Raw genomic sequence first — 20,952 nt, forward strand, 5'->3', positions numbered from 1 at the left:
ACACATTTGAGGTCCGGCTCAGGAGGCTGCGTCGCCCGAACGCCGCAGCGATGGCCGGTTGGAGTTCGGTGTCGGCCCCTGCGCTGAGGGCAGCGTTGGCCGTACTGCTCACGGCATTGCTGGCGAGGGCTGGATTCAGCGTCGTGGACTTCAATCCTTGCGGTAGGTATATAAACCCCATTTGGTCGCATGTTACGCGAAAAGAAAACAAATTACAGGGAAGCTCACGCTTCGCCCTAAAGGTAACTGTAATAGCGCTTTTAACGCCGCCTTTTCATAGCGTGGTTTTTATACTTTGTTCATGTAGGCTTTTGGAGGAAGAAGGCGCGGTAGCTTTCTAATTTTTTTATGTGAAAACCTGCACCTAATTTGTAAATTCGTTCATAGGAAAGTAAAGCTGCAGTAGCTGTCATAGCTCTCGGTTGGCACACCGCGCCTCAATGAAGGGACATCGCTTCAACCGAAGGCCTCCATTTTTACTACTCTCCGAACCCTTCCAACTCCCACAAAACACGAGCTGAAACTGGAGTACGGCGATGGCTTTTCGACGGAACGAGCTGTATACGCACTTCCGTAGAATTTTTTTTTTTTCTGTCACACACGACAAAGCTCTAATCATGCACCAAATGCAAACATCTCTGCAGTCTTGCAAGCCGCGCTTGTTTTAGAGTGTATATATAATTATGATTGGTTTAAAGGAGCAGAAAGGCGCAGTATCTGTCACACATTTTCCGGTGAGAGAGAGAGAAAGATAAAAACAACTTTATTTGCCCCAGATGTCGTGAATTAGGGCAGGTGGGACCTGCGTGGCCCCCAGGTGGGAGCGACATCCTGGGCCCATGAAATAAGTGCAAGTTGTGCGTTCTTGTCTGGCTTGGTAAGGAGTTGGTGCCAGCTTTCCGCAGAGGGAGCTGGCAGGAGGGCCCTTGGGGGCGGGTTATTTTCGCATCCCCAGAGGATGTGCGCCTGAGCTGCGGGTTCTCCGTTGTTGCAATTTGGACATGCGGGGTTGTATTCCCCGTTAGTAATTAGTGATAGCCTGGAGTGACTAAGAATTGAGTGTGTCTGTAATCTGCGGGCAGTACACCATAGCTCCTTTCGCTTGGAGTTTCTTGGCGCACGTTTAACTGTCGGGTTGCAGATGACAGGAACGCTGGACAAAGAAAACACATTTCGCTCGTGGAATCTCGCACACAGCTCCAACGCCTCCTAATAGGAGGCGTTGACAGATCTCGCGCGCAAATATCGCACATAAATTTCGCGCACTGGATTTAGTTCCATGAGCTTAGAACGGCTTCCGGCGTTTCGATGGAGGCGAAACGAAGTGGCGTCCGTGTGCTGTGCGATGTCAGCGCACGTTAAAGATCCCCAGGTGGTCGAAATTACTCCGTAGCCCTCCACTACGGCTCCCCTTTCTCTCTTTCCACTTTCACTCCCACCTTCATCCCTTCCCCTACGGCGCGGTTCAGGTGTCCGCAGAGCAAGAGTGACAGATACTGCGCCTTTCCCTTCCTGTAAACCAATTATTATTATTCTTATTGTTATTAAAATTGCGTAGGACCAAGTAAGGTGCAACCAGACAGCAACCACTGGTTAGTATATCGGACGTTATGTGTCCTTTTAAACGAACTCTGAGCTTAGCATATGTTTAACTCTGTCATAAATGTTACCCATCTACATGGACCTCTGTTATGTTTGGACCCTTACTATATATAGAAGTGCATGTCACTCCCGTAATTGATGCGCTGTTGTGAGACCGCCACTCCTGTTGCTCTTATAGGTGCACTTGCCGTCATTGTGTGCTTTATTGCTGCACAGAGACGCTGAAATTCACTTTTGTCGCTACCAGACGCGATCAGTTTACGACGAGAACTGCCAATGGGAGCCAAAATCGCTGTAGTTGTTTCTCCCCATAATTTGCTTAGCCTGCCTCTGGTTGGTGCCCGAGGAGATTGACACCAAACCAAGATGATACAAGCTTAGTGAAACCAAGAGAAAACAAAGAAGAAAAAAATATGAAAGAGAAATAACAGTAAAAGTATAGGAGAGAATATTAAGGTGTGGTCAAGTGGCCAAAACAGAAAGAAGATAAAAATTGCACGATCTAATGTGTGCTACTTCTGATTACCAGGAAGGTTAGCGCGGAAAGACAGGGACAACAGATAGACTGAAGACAGGACACCGCGGTGTCCTGTCATCAGTCTGTATGTTGTCCCTGTCTTTCTGCGCTATCGCTCCGGCAAATTTATGCACCAACTAGAGTGCAAAAGCGTTCTAACCTCATTATCACAGTTCTGGAATGCACGCATGCATGCTGTTCATTGTTTGAACCTCATTCATACAAAAGAAGCGCAAGTTACGAAAAACATTTACGAATGCTTGCGTGCGAGTTAAGCAACGAACTCATGATCGAACGCAGCAGAAAGCGAATCAGAAAGAAAGGCACACTGCACGTTCCAAAAGTACGAATAAAATGGGGAGGGGGGGGGGGGGGGGGGTAGGCATGAACTTTTAGTAATACGAGTGAATAGCTCTGTTTAGCTGTTTAGTATAACTGTTGCGTGGTTTAACAAGGCTGTGCATGGCTTGACGGTTTGAATTAGGCCTCTAGTATTTAGGGTTCATACCTGACGACCCATTGCAGCTAGGTACGGCAGAGAAGAAGCAGAAGAGTGGAGATTTGGGCTGCTTGGTTTACGATCATGCTTGGAACAGCAGCACCGGTCACATGGAGTCGTAATGAGTACTCCACCCGCTGATGTGTCTTCGACCACTTTATTTTTCAAAACAAGTTTCTCTTCTACTTCGCACTGAAACTCGCAAGGTCACCTGGCTACGCAATTTGACAGAACGTATGTGACAGATACTGCGCCTTTACTTTCCTGTGAACCAATTATTATTATTATTATTATTATTATTATTATTATTATTATTATTATTATTATTATTATTATTATTATTATTATTATTATTATTATTATTATTATTATTATTATTATTATTATTATTATTATTATTATTATTATTATTATTATTCAGCTTCCGGAGCGGGGGTGGCTCTGTATCACGTCACGTGATCCGTTGTGGAGAAGCTCCGCAGCTGCGCTCGCTCAGAGCAATGATCGGAAGCGCTCCGCTGTGATACCACGTTACTAGACGAAGGTATAACAGGTGCTTCGTCAGCGCTTCGTCTTTAAGTCTTGCCATGGATGAGGTGCACGCCAGCCAGAGTGCGTCAGAAGAGCTTCTGCTCGTATAATTAGGTTTAGCTGGAATAAACTACTGCAATTTTCGACCACGTTCCGGACAAAATACAATCCGAAAGGCGGTACGGATACGATTTTTCGATAGAACGAGCTATATATAACTCTCGCGCATAAAAGTACGGGCTGCGTTAGGACACAGATTAATTAAACACGGCTGTTCTCACTGAATGTTTTGACTAAGCCATAGCCTAAACAAGCCAGTTATTAAGCATGATATGTTTTAGCGCCCGTTGTTGGTAACCACTAGGGAGCACACGACGCTGAGCCGGATGCGAACACTGAGGCATATTTATAAATTTCGTCGGTCACCTCCTGATGCCTACATACTGCGTTGCCACTGGAACAGCGCATGCGTCAGCAAGCGTTTTTCTTCGATAACAGTGGTTTCATTGCTCAGAACTGAAAAGACCAACAACCACCTTACTTCTCGGTTGACTCTTTAAATGGCGTGGGAAGGCAGTATTCGTGGCCCTACAGGGCTGGGAACCTTCGCCGGTTTTGGCACAGGTTCTTTGCCACCAGGGTATCTGTTGTGCATGCCGTATATCGTACTCGCCGCTTCGGTGACAGAAGGCGGCTGTTGCGACGGGCTTCTCCTCCTCCAATCATCTTGCTGCTCTTTCAACACCCCTTGTCCGCGCGGGACAGCGGTGATGACTAAGCCAGTCAGTTGGTTGGCAGGACAGGGCATTTTCTTTTTTCTTGTCAGAGGGAAGACATGCCGAGGCAGAAATGAGACGCCCTTGAACGTGGTACGTCTTTTCTCCAATTCATTGCATGCTTACATCCATTCTCGATGGAGAGACCGGCTATGACTTTTTATTATATAACGGTAATATTTTATTTCAATTAAATGATTCGCCCAATGTAGCTATGTCTTGTTTCATCTGATTCCGGCGCAGGGGGTGATGTGCTGCAAGTCCGCGTAGACCCCTGCGATAAACTTCCCTGCATATTCAAGAAAGGTCGTTCTGCAAAGATTGAAATGGACTTTCACAGTGGTAAGTGTGTACAAACTAATTTTACGCTCGTGTTATCCATGGCAGCGCAATAACCGTGTAAGGCAACAATGCAGTCCCGGCTCTCTCTCATTTTATTTTTACGCACAGTCAAAGTTTTGCAAATAGAGCATAATACCGTATGATTCGTGAAAAATAACAAAAGAGGAGGTGGCTGAACCTAAGAACTGCACCGTATACACATGGTACGTGACTGCCGATTGCTCGCGCTGCCAGTTTTGTGATGGGACTGCGCTATGTTCAGCACATTTGGTTATTTAGCGCATTTAGAGCGCTGGGCAAGACAAGCATACGCATTTGGATCCCTGTGGCCTGTATAACCGTACTCGACGGCAAAATGAATCGTCTTCGTTAACCTCCATGTCTCAGTCCTATAGGTCAGTACCGGTAAGATTCAACTGTTACACTTTCACAGTGGTAACTGTAGTTGCTGTGCAGCCACAATAGATATCTTCAGTGCTTTAACATATGGCTCACCTAGACCCTGATCTCTCAATGCCTTCATCACCGCTGAGGTTTCGACCGAGTCAAATGGTTTCTCGTAGTCAATGAATGCTATTGTATAGGGGCTGGTTATATTCCGAGCACTTTTCTATCATCTGTTAAAAACTGGGAAAAGACCCTGGCGCAAACAATTAACAGACAAAAAAGAGAGAGACAAGGGGACAAGGAACAGGTGCCTCCATTCCGTTGTCCTCTTGTCTCTCTCTTTTGTGTGTGTTATTTTTTTTTTGCGTCAGGGTCTTTTCCCACTTTTTGAATGATGTTAGACCATCTAGCCCGGCAACATGCTTTATTGTTCTATCACTTGGTTTATAGTGTGAATATGACCGATGGTAGAGTACCCTTTCCGAAATCCTACTTGATCCTTTCGTTGATTAAAGCCTAACGTCGTATGGATTCTATTCGCGATTACCTTGGTAAATACCTTGTACGTAACTGATAGTAAGCTGATTGGTCTGTAATTTGTCAAGTCCCTATCGTCCCCTTTCTTATGAATTAAGATAATGTTAGCGCTCTTCCATGATTCCGATACCTTGGATGTCATCAGGCATTGCGTATACAGGATGGCCAGTTTTTTAGCGCGATATCACCTCCGTCCTTCAACAAATCTGTAGTTACCTGATCCTCCCCAGCTTTTTTCCTCATTTTCATAGCTTCTAAAGCTTTCTTAACCTCTTCCTTTGTTACTGGCGGAACGTCTGATTGTTGTTCATTACAGCCAATTTCATTTTTTTCCTGACCACTGTGGATACTGTAGATGTCCGTATAGAACTTTTCGGCTACCTTTATTATCTTGTCCATATTAGCAATGACATTGCCCGGCTTTTCCCTCAGTGCGTACATATGAATTTTGCCAATGCCTAATTTCTTCATTACCGCTCTCAGGCTACGACAGTTCTTTAGAGCATGCTGAATTTCCCTCATATTATACTAGGCCATCTTGCGCCTATTGATTAGCTTTGATATATCTGCCATTTCTATCCGGTCTTATGTGTTGGAGGTAAATACTTTGACGTTTCTTAATCAAATCCTTTGTCTCCTTAGACAGTTTACAGGTATCCTCTCTAAAAATTATACCGCCTACTTCTAGCGCACACTCTGTAATGATATCTCTGAAATTATTGTTCATTGCTTCTAGGCTAAGGTCGACTTCCTTAATTAGCACTGAGTATCTATTCTGCAGTGAGAGCCTGAATTCTTCTACCTTTCCCCTCACCGCTAATTCTTTGCTGGATTTCTTCCTCAATAATCTGTTCCGCTCCCGCTTTAAATCTAGATTAATTCTTGACCTTACCATCCCGTGGTCACTGCATCGCACTTTTCCTATTATCTCTACATTGTGCATAATGCCGTGGTTAGAACACAGTATGAAATCAATTTCATTTTTAGTCTTCCCGTTCGGGCTTTTCCATGTTCACTTCCGGTTCTTTCGTTTGCTGAAGAAGGTATTCATGATTCTTAAGTTATTTCGTTCAGCAAACTCAACTAGTTACTCCCCTCTGCTATTCTTTATTTCAATGCCATAGTTTCCCACTGCCTGGTCTCCTGCCTGCTTTTTCCCTACTTTGGCATTCAAGTCGCCCATCAGTACAGTATAATGTGTTTTTATTTTCACCATTGCTGATTCTAGATCTTCATAGAAGCTTTCTACTGCCTAGTCATCATGACTACATGTAGGTGCGTATGCTTGTACAGCCTTCAGCTTATACCGCTTATTTAACTTAATTATGTGCCGACTACCCTCTCATTAAGACTATAGAATTCATCTATATTACCAGCTATATACTTATTGATAAGGAAACCTACTCCTAGTTCTCGTCTCTCCAGTAAAGATCAATAACACAGTATATGCCTCATGCGGCCTCCTCATCTCCCTAAGCCCTATGATATCCCATTGCATAGCCTCTAGTTCCTCTAACAGCATTGCTAAACTAGCCTCACTATCTGGGGTTGTAGCATTAAACGTTGCCGGGGTCAGTTTTCCAATTACGGCCTGTCCTTAGAGCCAGAAAGTTTTAGCACCCTGCGCTGCGTCAAAGGTGTAACGTTGCTCCGGAGCCGCTGGTGACAAGGCCGGGGTTTTCTAGAACTATTCATGAGAGGGTAAGGATATCCTCCTCATCATATTAGTATGCGTTGCAGAGTGCCCGCTTCCAGTACATTGCCGCAATTCTGAACGAAGTAAACGCGCTGTTTCTTGTGATGACATACGATCGCTACAAAGTTTGCTCCGAAGAAACTGTGAATGCCCCACTTCATCTATTTTTCGTGTTTGTTCTTCGTTTTTATCGTAGCCCCTAAAGCACTTCACGATTATTCACAGGATCATTGTTCGTGGCATATGGCTTCTCCTCGATTTCGTTAATGCATGGTGACAAAGAATTGGCATAAATAATTATTAGCCAATGACCTACACGAGAGTAAATATATGAATGGAATGAATGTGGCTGTGTAATTGCTGATGACAAAGCAAAGAATACCTAACGTAATACATTTTATTCCTTGCTAACAACAAGGATGTGCCTCTTCTCTTCAATATCGTGTTTGCTTAAAAAAACTGTTCTTCTTTCTGATTTTTTTTTTCAGTGCGTATCTGTCCAGCATTAAAATGTAAAGTGCGAAAGCTGTCTGTTAGTAGTGAGAAATAACTGCAACTTGTTTCCTGCGAAAGACAATAATTTTTACGAATGAACTTCACGTGATTCCGCAGAGTGGAGACCAAACTTAACAGGCTTTCCTCAGAAAACTGAAAATTTCCCGCAAGGTCAAACGCGTGCTTATTACCGGGTCAGTCATACTGTAAGTGTGGTTCTTGAAAGTTTCCTGTTGAAGGAGAAACTCTCTTCAGTTCGTCCACGCAGCTTATGATAAAGCCAAAAGTATAGAAAGCATTGAAAAATCGACCAAACAAAACGAATGTCGTCATTTTCAAGTGGCTCAATGGCGGCCATGTTTTGACATTGTACCTTCAATAGAAATAAGAGTACAGTCGTGAGCAAAAGTGGTATACAACACTCAGCCGGTGGCGGAGCTCACAAAAACTGCATGCCAACTTCATCTAGCAACAGCTATCTGTGATCGGAACAATAGCGGCAGTGCCCCATTTTATCCGCATGCATGTGTCACTGTTGCTGTCTCTTGCGCTGTCGCTAGGCGGCATTTTTACGCAGTTTTACCGAGCTCTGTCACTGGCTGAGTGTTATATACCACTTTTGCTCACGACTGTACATCCCACGGTCAGATTCTCCACTTGGTTCAGCGTCCCAAAGCTGCACATGGGGTTGTGAAAGGCACCGTAGTGGACGACTGCAGATTAATTTCATCCTTTTCAGCTTCTTTAGCCATTTTGGAAAGAGAAATTAGAGAAGTTTAAATTAATGTTCAGCCATCCTCTACGGTGTCTCTCATAACCCTATGTGTAGCTCAATCTTCAAATACCAGCTCTGGGCCGTCCAGCAGGACCTTGAGGCGGCGAAGAGACCAAATATCGAAGGTTTCATATCGGAGATCTAAGCCCAGTCGTGTTAAATCCTGGCAGACACTAAATAGAGTTATTACCCACTCACTCGGGTTTCTTTATCATGACAACGCACGGAAAACGGGCGCTGTCACATTTCACCCCTGTCGAACGGGCCCCTGCCTACAAGTGGTGTGAGCTCTGTGCGAATGACGCTTGCACACGCAGTCAACAACCAGTCGCTAGTGAGCGTGGGCATCATGGGCAAAGCGGGCGGGGTCCTGCTACCGTTGCCGTTCAACCAGAAGAACGGCTGCATCAGCTCGGGACTGGACTGCCCCCTACAGGCCGGCCGGAACTACACTGTAGCACGCTCAGTCAAGGTCTACCGAATCTACCCAAGGGTAAGACAATGTTTCTCGTCTCGGAGTTTTGGCCACAGATATCTGTTTTATTCTCCGGTAATGAACAGCAGTGTCACCCTCATAGGCTATGGCGGTAACAGGGCCTAACCAACGCATTTGATTCCATTAGTACAAGATCAGACATCGAGATTGCATTCTTTCGATTTTCTTCCACGGCTGCAATACTTGAATGAATAAATTTGCTTGTATAGTCCGAGACATTGGGCAAAATAATATAGGCTCACGTGGAATGACGTCATGTATTGATTTACGGGTGATGTAAGTACACAGAGATTAACAGGTCATCCATACTGCAGTATTGGCTTTTGCGGGTCAATTGGTGACACTTATAATCTTCTTGCACTCCAAAAACAATTAGGTTATGGTTTTTTATATATATTAAAGTCAGACATCCCTGCAGGTCGGGCTTTATTAGGTGAACTTAAATTGAGAGCATAGTTGCAATTTAAAGCTAAGCAAACTGCTTATATGGAATATTTTTTGCAGTCACCTAGTAAAGATACAAAACCACGAACTTTACAAACTTGACACGCTTTCGTGTTTTTCTTTTACTTCCTCAGATGGAAATTCTCGCGGTCTTCCAAGTCAGCGGCAAAGAGGGAGATGTGCTCGCCTGCGTCGAGTTTCCCATACACATCATATGAGAACCTGTGGAAGCAACCTCAAAGAGGCCCCAAATACCTCATGACAAAGGACAAAATAGCCACAAGTTCGCGAGCAGCAGTTGGCGGCTAAAATTTACGAAACTCAGTGCTGCTCAGGCGCATAGCCAGGGGGAGGGCTTATGGGGCTCTAGCCCCCCACGAAATTTTTTTGTGCTGTCATACACCGCAGACCGAAACAGCTACCAGAGCCGGAAATCAATCTGGACTTTGTCTCCAGTATGTTTTTTTCACGCTCAAAAAGAGATTTCTGCGGGAATAAAAAAAGCGAAAGGTACATTTAGTTTTCTGAAATCATCCATCGGACCATACAAAGGAGACAAGCCATACTACTAGATAGGCTGATAAAGCACGCAGAGATGGAATGCGTGGGGAAATAATGATAAAAAAAAAAAAACTAGGAGAGAGCGTGACGCCACGTGCGCAGCCTCCACAGGCCAAACTTGATCTTCTGAGGCCGCACTGTCTTCTCCCTCTCGGGCCTCTTGTTCGCACTGAATCTCGGTGTTTTTGTGTTGAAGTGGTCTGCTGAGAGTCCTCGTCTGTTCGTAACACTTTAGTTTGTTAGAGTGCAGATGCTGCATTATAATCAAAATTATAAGCACACTGGAGAGAGTGCGGAGAACAATTTCATCCGCGGGTCCGTCAAAAACACTGCGTATTCGAGGTAATGTTAATTGTATATGGCTGAAAAACTGCCTGTGAAGAATTTTCAGTTCTGCAATTGTTAAATTAAACGAAGGATTTTCGTCTGAAACAACTCATGTGCAGGATACTCGATGGATCACGAAAGTTCCGGATGGTACTATTCTTCCGTGCAATTTTTGCATCCCGGCATGCAGAATTTATGGCGCAGTTGAGAGGTTACAGGTTGGCGACAGGTATCTCGGTACTGAGGAGGCTGAGCAGCAACGTCAGCCCCCCTCGAAAAAAATTTCTGGCTACGCCACTGGTGCTGCTGACTGTATGAACGAATTTAACCCTGAAGAACACAAAGCAGTTCGTGAATTGAGGCCTGCGCCCATTTCACGTGCACATTAAAAAGTGTAGAAGAACAATGCGACTGATTGAGCAGATTATGCGTTAGCGCTCAGGGTGTTCCGCTTGGACGGAAAGGCCGCTCCCACGGACAGGTTCGACAGTACAAGCGGTTGACGTGGCCTAATCCGTCATTCATCATATGTCACGCCGCGCCTTCCCCCTCCTCTTTCGCACCTGTCAGCCATAGCTTCACAGCCCCTCTTTCTTTCTTCCTGCCACTTCGCTCTGCCCCGCCTTCTCAACGCGAAAACATAAATGGAAATTTATTTAGTTCTAATTCGCCACCTTCGAACCGAGGCTGCAGACGAAAGGTGCTAACAGACGGCCAGTTTTCCTTCATGGTGGTTCTAAATATAACTCATTAGAAGGAGTAATCGATACTGTTTGTGGAGAGATATTGTTACTGGCAACAAGACACTTCTGATGTATCTGAATTTGCTCAACCACAATGACTGTCGCCTTGGCGATCAGAAAGCCCGCAACACACATAACAGTGTATTACATTAGATGTATTATTCTTCTCCCTGGTAGACTAGTAAATATACTAATTTCTTTGTTGCTTTGTTTATATAGTTACATGTATATGTCTACCATGGACGCGCACACCTGTAAGGTTCTTTACTTTACGTTTCAGTTAGTCATGAAATGAATTAAAGGCTTATTTTGGGTCTATATATGTCTGGTCTATTGAAGGCTTTGGCTTTGGGCTTTGGGAAACAGAGGTCAACTTCTTCGTTAGATCTCTAAGCAGACAACTTAAAAGCTCTTGGTAAAGCCACAAGCATATTATCATCGATGGAAGCATGAGTTGTTGTCGAGCGTCTTTTTATGCTGCTACAAACGTCATGAATCAAATAAGCGTCACCTTCACTCGAGGCCCCATTCTCGGACGGTATCATTACCCAAGGAATTGACGAACCATTCTGCTTGGCCACAACTGAGTACTGGCAAACCTCTGGCAAGGAAGGCGCGTTTCTACAGCGTAATACTATAGCGAAAATATATTCCAGCTTTGTACGAGCTTTCCTGATAAGGCTTTTTATGGCCATGAAAACCTTAACAGTCAATGAAACGTATGACGCATACATCTCTAACTGTGGGGTGTAAGACTCCTGGCTAGAATTAGATGAATGTGGTTCATCTCTGCTGCTGTATCTTAGCATTCCAGTACTTTAGTGCTTCAGATTCTGCGGAAATTGTGCGAAGCAAAAGCGCATCTCGCAATTCTACCTACACCTGTTATCTTTTCCGGCGCATTGGCGTAATTGCTAATCTCCCATACGAGAGGCGATTGCATAACCGTTGCTCACATATTCACAAGGCTGCCTTCACCGAAGCCACACTGTCGTCGTACAGTATATAGCTACGAAAAGTGTGCCTGAGTATGACGACGCGAAGTACGCACAAGCAAGTGCAAAGACAGGCCCGCCGTGCCCTGCATTCGTTTGACACGCGCGTCCCCTTAGTGCGAGACTGCGGCCCCCCTCGCGTATAGGGGAGCGCTTCCGCAGTGGCTTTTTGCTCTTAACGATGAGCGCAGTCGCGGGGTGTAGCGGCACTTCACAGTTTTGATGGCAGAGACGTGAGTATCTACACACTTTCGGCAGTTGTTTGGAGAAATATATGGGGCTTGCCTCTGGAATTCACATTTGGAGCTTCGGTACACTGTTTGACGAGCACAAGTCGTAATTGGAATGGCCTAGGAAGGCGCAATTAATCCATCGAAGCGGAGAGGGCACATCGACCGCGCGCACCGTAGCTGACCAGCCCACGCAGGGCTCGTGGTTACGGAACGGCGGGTCCGGACCGCGGCCAAGACTAAGCGAGGCGTGACCGCAGACGTCACGGTCAGCGCGCCGCTTGGCAGCACTCCGAGGTCCGCCATTGGAGGCGACCGGGCTGCGACCGACGGCCTCGCGCGGCGGCAGCTCGCCCGTCTACAGCCCGCCTGTTTAACTGCACTAAAGGTAAGTGTAGTATCTCGCTTCCTTTTGAGACGTATGTGTAAGATCACTATTCCTTGTTTCGAAAGGTATTGCTTATGACAGGGAAAATAAACTAAAAGACAAGGCAATGATCTAAAAAAATGGTTTAGGTTGCAGATGAGTAAGTTTGAACGAGGCCTTCTTTTTGAGCCTAGATTCGGTACTGGGTTGATTCGTCGTAGCCCTGGCTGCTAAAACTCTTGCGGAGCCAGTCACCCATTGCAGTAGTGACTACGGGGTGACAGTGGGAGCCGCTTATACGCGTATGATGTAGGAACGCCAAATACATGGGCGATAGAGACATGACTGAAGAAAAATGGAGCCTCCCTACCAGTTTTTATTGTTTATACAAGAGGGTTCTCAGGTTTAACTTTATGAAGTAAAGCTGTGTCGTTTTGAGGCTCGCGCCAGGAAGTTTAGCATCAAGGTATGTTCCCGAAGTGTCTCCTGGCAAATGAAAATGAGGGTAAGAGAACGAAAATGTTGCTGATCAATACTTCTAGCCTCCCATCGACGCATTGCAAGCAATGGCAAGTGCGCAAACGTCTCTAAATGGCAGATTATGTATTCCCGCCAATGCTTTCCACACAACGCGCCCTAAAGGTCAGCCCCGGAAACACGCGCCGGGTCGCGGCATTGTCCATGAATATTTCATCACAAAGGCTTGAAAGGCGCCTGTCGCACCAAATGAAATAAAAAATGTAATGTGGACCTCCTCAAAAAATGTTATTTTCGTCGAAATGCTAAGTGCACGCGGGAAACAACTCACGAAAAGACAGAAATTAACAAACAACATTCTGTCTGCCGCACGGGCATTAATGGTCGATTTTAAAATGCTTACATATATATATATATATATATATATATATATATATATATATATATATATATATATATATATATATATATATATATATATATATATATAGATTATATATATAGATATATATATATAGATTTTGTTCTATTCGAAATGTGTGTGTGTGTGTGTGTGTGTGTGTGTGTGTGTGTGTGTGTGTGTGTGTGTGTGTGTGTGTGTGTGTGTGTGTGTGTGTGTGTGTGTGTGTGTGTGTGTGTGTGTGCGTGTGCGTGTGCGTGTGCGTGTGTGTGTGTGTGTGTGTGTGTGTGTGTGTGTGTGTGTGTGTGTGTGTGTGTGTGTGTGTGTGTGTGTGTGTGTGCGTGTGTGCGTGTGTGTGCGTGTGTGCGTGTGTGTGCGTGTGTGCGCGCGTGTGTGTGTGGGGGGGGTGAAAGGTGACTTATAAGGCGCGGGTTCGATTCCGGCTGTGGTGGCAACTATCCCATATCTTTCCTTTCATTTGTTGTTCTTAGCAAAGTACGTGCGGTTACTGTGCATTGCATGTTCATAGTTTAGTGAAAAGACTTTCCGCGCGATACAGCCACAGTGGTTGACAGTATGCATACCTCACTATTCTTTGCATTTAAACGTTATCGCTCGCAATTAAACACAATAGGAAAGACAAAACATTCACATTCGTCTTTCAAGTCAGGACAGAAGCCACTTCTGAACACAGTTCGAGCAGTGGAAAAGGGCTCCAATGGGACAAAACACGGATCCCCGATTCTGGATAATCCCAACAGTCAGTTCTTTAATAACCTAATAAGCGCACACTACTGCACTCGAGTAGCTCACGATAATGTTTAAACCAAGGTAAACACAGGCGGCGCTGTGGCCGAGGCTAACCCCTCCTGCTCCAAATGCAATAATACCATCATCAGCACAGGAAACTCAGCAACAAGCAAGACCTTAGGCCATAAACAGAACTGAAAGCTGAAGCAAAACAATGTCTAAATTGACTAGAAATAAAATTAATGTTTTTATTTCTTCTTTCGAGTGTTACTTTCCAGCACAATTCTGTTCTTGTGCACAATTCGGCTTAAGACCGAGACGGTGGCCTTGTGGTAGATAATCCGCCTCGTTTTTGGGAGGTACCAGATTCGATCCCCGGTGCCGCCAGGTACCACCGGTGTCCAATGGGTACAAGATTTCCCCCGGCCTGGTGCTCGGCTCTTCTGGAGCGAAATGCTTGAGAAAAAGGGCTATGAACCAAAACTATTGATAAAAAAGGGGGCCATAATGGGCTCTACCGCACGAGGCGGACTTATTGTTGTCCTATATAGAGGAACGGATCAGTCCCATCAGCGCAACTAATTGAGGCCACCCCTTTCCCTTTCCCGTTACGTGTTTTACGTGTTTACTTGTTGTCTGCATTCGGTTGAAAGCTTATGCAGATCGCATGAGGCGGCGCTTCCATGTGAACAAAGCAACACCGCGCACTGCAGCCGGTAGAGAATGTTAGGTAAAGTTAAGACACAGAAAAGACAAGCAACACCACGTTACGCATATGTCATTAGTTACACCTTGGTTTCGCTTTCTGCTACGCATTTCTGGAGCGTTTTCAATAGATACTTACACTGCGTTTGTACACGCCATTGCGTCGAGTGGCCTGAGCCAGCATAGTAACACTACGTGTAAAAATTAAAAATTCTAGAGGGCACTTTGCGCCACAAAGGAAGCAAAAAAGCAAGGAATGGAGGAAACACTTTACTTAGCGCTGTCATTTTTGGGCGGTTTTTGGGGTGACTTCAGGGGTGTCTCCTTGTTGCATCCCCAGGAAACTTCTCCGTCGGCCTCATACACTTCTACCCAATTGTCGGTTGCCCTCAGTCCAGGGCTCTGCTGGCCACTGTCGCCCGTTGAGCTCGCTGTACCACACCTTGCTGGTCTTCGCAGCGGTCGCTGGACAGTAGAGTCTCCCATTGCTCCGCACTCGTGTTTCAAATTTTGGGGACAACTTCTATGCTTTGAAAGGCCCATGTGATGTGATATAGTGTCGGTTTTTTGTCGCACCACGCACACCTGTCCGCGTATATGGTACGGTGCATTTTGTTCAAAGGTATACTGAACAAATATCCAACAATATTGAGAAAGCACTACAATTGCATTCTTAAGACTCGATTACGTACAGAGCCATAATTCGGGTTAGTTTTGAACGGATGGCTGTATTTGTGACGTTTTCTCAGCTGCCGCCGGGTCGGAAGCAACGCGCTCCTGACTGTGTGCGTGTGCGTGTATGTGTATGTGTATGTGTATGTGTGTATGTATGTCTATGTGTCTGTGTGTCTGTGTGTATGTGTGTCTATGTGTCTGTCTAAGGTTTAAATGTGGGGTAGAGTAGCTTATGCGGCTTATGACATATGCCTGCATAAGTCTGATCAAGCTCCTTTCTTTTAAGCATCGGTCCTTCAATGTTATTCTCCTGAATATGAGAACTTGCGTGGCGTAGCCTTCTAGTTTCTTTAGTACCCCGTCGTTGTATCCGTTCTCTTGAATGTATAGCCCTAGGATTCGTATTTGGTCAACCTTTGGTACGGACATTCCTTCCACTTTGATAATGAATTCTCCGATTTGCTTGCACCTCAACGATTTTGGGTTGTAGACTAGTAGTTGTGATTTCTGCGGTGAGCACGAAAGCCCCCTACTAGCCGCGTAGTCCACTACTGTGTCTGCCGCTGCCTGCAGTCGTCTCTCTATGCTCGCATCACTCCTCTGGTTTACCTAGAGATTGATGTCGTCCGCGTACATGCTAAAGTTGAGCCCCTCGATCTTGCTCAGCGCTTTTGGGAGACCCCTCATCGCCACGCTGAAGAGGAATGGGAAGAGAACCAATCCCTGCGGTGTGCCCCTGCTTCCTAGCTGCAGTGTGAGAGACTCAATGTCTTGGAATTTAATGCAGGCTGTTCTATCTGTTAAGAAGTCTCTTATGTATTTATAAGTTCTGGATTCCACTCCGATCTCCTGGATACCGCTGAGAATCGCCCCATGTCTGACGCTGTCGAAGGCTTTCGTGAAGTTTAGTCCCAAGAGCACTTTGGGGTCCCTAGATCGTGAGTCTATTATGTCGTGTGTTATTCGGCGCATCACGTCCTGCGTGCCCAAGCCTGGTCGGAAACCAACCATTTCGTGCGGCCACATCAGCTAGCGTATGTGACGTCACATTTACTCTAAGCAACGTACGTACGTCATGGCCTCCGCGGCCCCGCCGCCACCGCCCCCGCACCTGATCTGGTTGAGTGACGCAGTATCGGAGAACAGGTCCGTCCACGCGCTTTGTGAATCCTGAAAGCCACGCAAGAATGGAAAAATCAGCGGGTGCGATCGCTCACGAAGGGGGCATGAGGGAAGCAGGTAAGAGTGCATGATATCCGGTTTTGTCAGAGCTTTCACAGGAGGCCGCTAGGTGCGGCGATTTAAGAAATATTCATTAAAATACTTATTTTCCGTTCATTTCTTTTCATAAAGTGTGTCGTTTTGGTCACTCTCAATGTAATACCTACCATCTGCGAAAGAAATCTCGGCGGCAATTTTTTTATTCAATATACCTTTAATATGTGTAGGTTTGGGTATGAACCTGTCTATAGTTGTCTCCAAATGACAGCTTCCTCTCTGTTGCGAGAACGAGTTTTCTAGTACGGCCGAGTATACCCTGGGTGCTGGCAAATGTTCCGTGGTCTCGTTGGATGCTCGGAAAGTAGTGTATGCTCGAGCTATCCTGTCAGCCTCTTGGTTCCCTGCCACCCCCATGTGCCCCGGTACCCACATAATTTTGTGTGTGGTCCTGTTTTCTTCGTGGTTTTTAATTTTGTCGCTAGCTTCGAGGAGTATACGGAGCGCGGGACGACCTATCCCACCATACATGTAATTTCGATAGGCTGTTTGAGAGTCCGTGAGTATCGTTAGCGACCGCCCTGTTCTATAGCCCTCCACCACTAGAGCAACGGTTACATCCTCGGCCTCTGCTACCGTGCAGTGTCGTATAAACGCGCTGGTCACTTCGCGTAGAGACTAATCGACCACTGCAATCTTGATGTCTCCTCCTCTCGAGGACGCGTCTGCCTACACGGTCGTGCCTAGAGGAGCGTATGTTTTCTCAATGAATTCGGCCCCTTCTCTTCCGCCTCGGTGAAGGTTGGGGTCCATGTTTCTTGAGATTGAGATTGGAGCTACCTTGAGGCACTTATTATGAAGTTCGTCGGGGATCGTTTCCGTCTTCGCCATTTCTCGCATCCGCTCGCGGTGTCTGAGTTTCTGTAAGAGCGCTCTTCCAGTCGTTGTCTGCAGCAGCCAGAGTTTTTGCGACTGAAACTGCGCCTATAGAGTGGCGCTTCGAAGGTGCTTCGCAATCCAAGAGCCATGAGTTTTTCTTTCGACGTGTTGCGTGGTAGTCGAAGCGCTGTCTTATACGCTTTGCGTAGCAGCTAGGTCATCCATTTGTTGTATTTCGCTCATATTGAGCACTGGTAGGGTAGGTTGCACATAATTCAGCTCACTGCCAGGTTTCTGAGTAGTTTTAGTGTGTCCTCTTCGTGCATGCCATGCCGCCTGTTGGTGATGCGGGTGATCATGCGTATTACTTGTAGCATTGTTGCTTTAAGCAGGATAAAAGTGTGAGTACTGCATTGATTGGATTGAACCCAAATACCCAATATTCTTATTGTTGCCTTTTCCGGGATGGACCTTCCTTCCAGTCAGATGTTGAGTTTCAAATCCTGACTGGTTGGAACGGTCCGGTTTTGTTTGCCTCTCCACACTCGGATCAGTTCCGATTTCTCGGTCGAGCATGCGAGCCCTCTTTCTCCGAGATATTTCTGTACATAAGAGGCCACTACCTGTAGTTTTTCTTCCTTCTCCCCGAGGGAACCGGCGTTCGTCCACACTGTTATGTCGTCTGCATACACATCGTCTGCATACATCTGCATGCATCATCTGCCTGATGCCTTCGATCTCTAGTTTTTGTGCTAGACCTATCATAGCTATATTGAAGAGGATAGGTGAGATGACTGACCCCTGGGGTGTTCCCTTATTTGGCGCGTGAGTTTTGTTTGATCGAAGGTCTCCCATGCCGATGCTGGCAGTTTTATCTGACAGGAAGGCTTTGACGTACCCGTGGATTTTGCGTCCGCAGTCCATGTTGTCTATGCCTGTAAGGATCGCTTCAGGATTAACGTTATCGAGTGCTCCCTTGATGTCGAGGGCCATTATGACATTTTCACCCGTTCGGGGTACATTTCGGAGCACATCTTCTTGTATTTGGAGGAGCACGTCCTGCGTCGAGAGTTTTGCTCTGAAGCCGAACATGGTATGGGGTACACAGTCATTATTTTCCATGTAATTTTGCAGTCTGAGCATCGCCACCCGCTCGTAACGCTTGCCAAGGTACGACGTGAGCGAAATGGGCTTGAGATTCTAAATGCGGAGCTTTTTGCCAGGTTTAGGGATCATAATTACGGCGTGTTTCCGGTCTTCGGGAACCATCTCCGCCTCCCAGTGTTTGTTTAGAAAGCTTACAAGCCCTTGTATGAGGTCGCCACTCGGGTTGCGGATAAGGGCGTTGTAGATTCTGTCCGCTCCTGCTGCCGTGTTTCTGGTCGTATTCCTTACGGCAGCGTAAACTTCTTCCACAGTTACGGGGTGGTCGAGCCTCTCCTTTTCGGCTCCGCGATAGGTTCCTTGGTATCGTGAGGGGTTGTGATCATCGAAACTTTTTCGTCTTTGTCGTCGTGGCTTTTCTTTGTCTTGGTGGGCTGCACACGTTCGACAAGCGCGTGCTCGATGTCTGTGTCGGCAATGGTATCGTGCCTGATGGCGGTGATGGCTTTGCTGACTTGGACGGCTGCTGTACCTCCGTTTTGACTCTCGTAAACATCGTACCCCTGTAAAGTGAGCTTGGTTCCAGTCTCCTGGAGCGCAATCACATCGAGGGGGGGGGGGGGGGGGGGGGGTTAAGCTGTGTGCTTATTATGAGGCCCTGCTTTTTGCAGTAGCCTCTGCAGTACCATTACCAAATTTGTAATGGGGAGGTGGTGAAGGGTGGCTGTTCCTGGCCCTACGGGACTGGGATTGTAGGTCAACGCCGTTTGCGGCGGGGGCTAGCCAGCCACCAAATTTTATCTGTTGTAGGCCGTCATTGCACCCGTGGTGGACGACTTCTGTTGCGGCGCGCATCTTTCTCTCCTTCTTTTTCTTTCTTCTCTACTCTGTCCGCACGAGGAAGCGGAGCTGGCTCAGTTACAGAGCCAGTAGCAGGGCCGTGCATTGTCTTTTCCTTCTTCCTATAGCCACAACAACAACAACCAAGTTTCTAAGTATTCTTGTTCTTGCTAACGCGTCTTGGTCATGTTTACGTGTTACTGCTGTTGCCTTGTTCGACAGTGAACGCCGCTAACGCTGGACGCTTGTACGCTCTTTCCCCAATGTTTTCGTTATGTCTTAGTTTTCGAAAAGCACTTTTGATTTCTGAGATCCGCCCTTGAAATTGTGCTTGCATCTGCTGCATTTAAGATTAGATTTACCGCATCATATCCTGCATCATCTGCTGCATGATTTGTTGCATTCGTGCTTCAAGGTCTTCATTTTTAAGAATAGTGCGGTTGTAGGAAGAAGGAAAAGAAAATGCACATGCCTGCTACTGGCTCTGTAGCTGAGCCACCTCCACTGCCTCGTGCGGACCGAAGAGGAAATAAAGAAAGAAGAGGGAGAGAAAGACGCGCGCCGCAACAGCCGTCGTCTACCACCGAAACGGTGGAGCGTGCAATGATGGCCTACAACAGATAAAAATTTGGTGGCAGACTACCTGAATACCTGTCGGGGACCTACCTGTCTTAGCCCCATCAGGGCCAGGAGCAGCCACCCTCCGTCACCTGTCTCCATTGCCAAGTGCGATGAGGCGAAAGCTATTATAGCGCGGTGGACCATAGCCCTCCGCTACGGTACCTCTATCCCCCTCTCTTCTTTCACTCCCACCTTCCACCCTTCTTTACGGCGTGGTACATGTGTCCGCGGAGAATTGTGACAGATACTGCGCGTTTTCTATCATATAAATCAATTTCAAACGCCACTGATGCCTGCTGTACTAACGCCTACAAGACATCTGGGTCTGCTTCTGTTTGCTGTGTGGTGCGGAGTTCGCGAAAGCGCCAAATAAAAGACGCCGCACGGACGCCTGGATCGGACGCCTGGATCGAACGCCCGGCGGGGTCAGCTTCGTATATGCATTGGTTGGACATCTTTTATTTCCACCGAAAAAGGGCATCCTCTTCACCGCCCCCAGCACGCATCCCGGGGAAGAGGGAGAGTCATGCGCTCGCAGATTAGAGGCTGGCAGGTAGCCCTTGGCTTGTTATGGCCTCTTCCACCAGATGGATGGTGCGTCGCTGGATCGCAGGGTCCGCGTTTCGCAGCAGGGTTTCCCAGGCTTCTCTACTTGTCATATTTTAACGCGGTAGCGTTAAGGGCCCCGTGTCGTAGAAAAGTCGGTGTCGTCGTCGGCGGCCGCCGTCCCGCGTCGTCCGGCGTTGGCCGTGAGCGAAAAATCCCAGAAGCATTAATAAATAAAAACGATGGGCCTCCGGGGTGCGAGACGAGCACGCTAATCACTCCGCCACGCCAGCTAGACGGTTTCAAATGGACAAAGGCACGTCTATTGATTGCGGTGTTGTCTCAGAAATGTCCTTTAGAGAAGTGCATTGTGACGTGTAATAATAATTATGAGCATATAAATTACATGATTACAGA

At 46.6% G+C, this 20,952-nt stretch overlaps 2 protein-coding genes across 4 annotated transcripts in view; both read left to right on the top strand.

Moving 5' to 3' along the window:
• The first annotated feature begins 50 nt into the window (after positions 1–50).
• LOC146199501 (NPC intracellular cholesterol transporter 2 homolog a-like) lies at positions 51–9,437 on the top strand. Its single transcript, XM_084592775.1, has 4 exons — positions 51–162; positions 4,169–4,267; positions 8,475–8,650; positions 9,232–9,437. The coding sequence occupies exons 1-4, from the start codon at positions 51–53 to the stop codon at positions 9,313–9,315; spliced, it is 471 nt and encodes a 156-aa protein (XP_084448901.1). The 3' UTR covers positions 9,316–9,437.
• Positions 9,438–11,812: 2,375 nt separating this feature from the next.
• LOC146199502 (uncharacterized) overlaps positions 11,813–20,952 on the top strand; it is a 32,565-nt gene continuing 23,425 nt past the window's right edge. The window contains exon 1 of one of the 3 annotated variants that reach the window (XM_084592778.1): positions 11,813–12,341. The gene's annotated coding sequence lies outside the window, so the exon portion shown is untranslated. The remainder of the gene's footprint in view (positions 12,342–20,952) is intronic. The other 2 variants (XM_084592777.1, XM_084592776.1) reach the window with 2 other exon arrangements.

The sequence above is a fragment of the Amblyomma maculatum genome, chromosome 2 (assembly GCF_055883805.1).
Source record: "Amblyomma maculatum isolate TAMU_Amacu chromosome 2, ASM5588380v1, whole genome shotgun sequence".
NCBI lineage: Eukaryota > Metazoa > Arthropoda > Arachnida > Ixodida > Ixodidae > Amblyomma > Amblyomma maculatum.

Bases quoted from the DNA above. Each gene is read 5' to 3' on its own strand.
- LOC146199501 (XM_084592775.1), top strand. From the start codon at position 51: ATGGCCGGTTGGAGTTCGGTGTCGGCCCCTGCGCTGAGGGCAGCGTTG. The intron at 163-4,168 runs GTAGGTATATAA...ATTCCGGCGCAG, and splicing joins CGTGGACTTCAATCCTTGCG to GGGGTGATGTGCTGCAAGTC. The intron at 8,651-9,231 runs GTAAGACAATGT...TTACTTCCTCAG, and splicing joins TCTACCGAATCTACCCAAGG to ATGGAAATTCTCGCGGTCTT.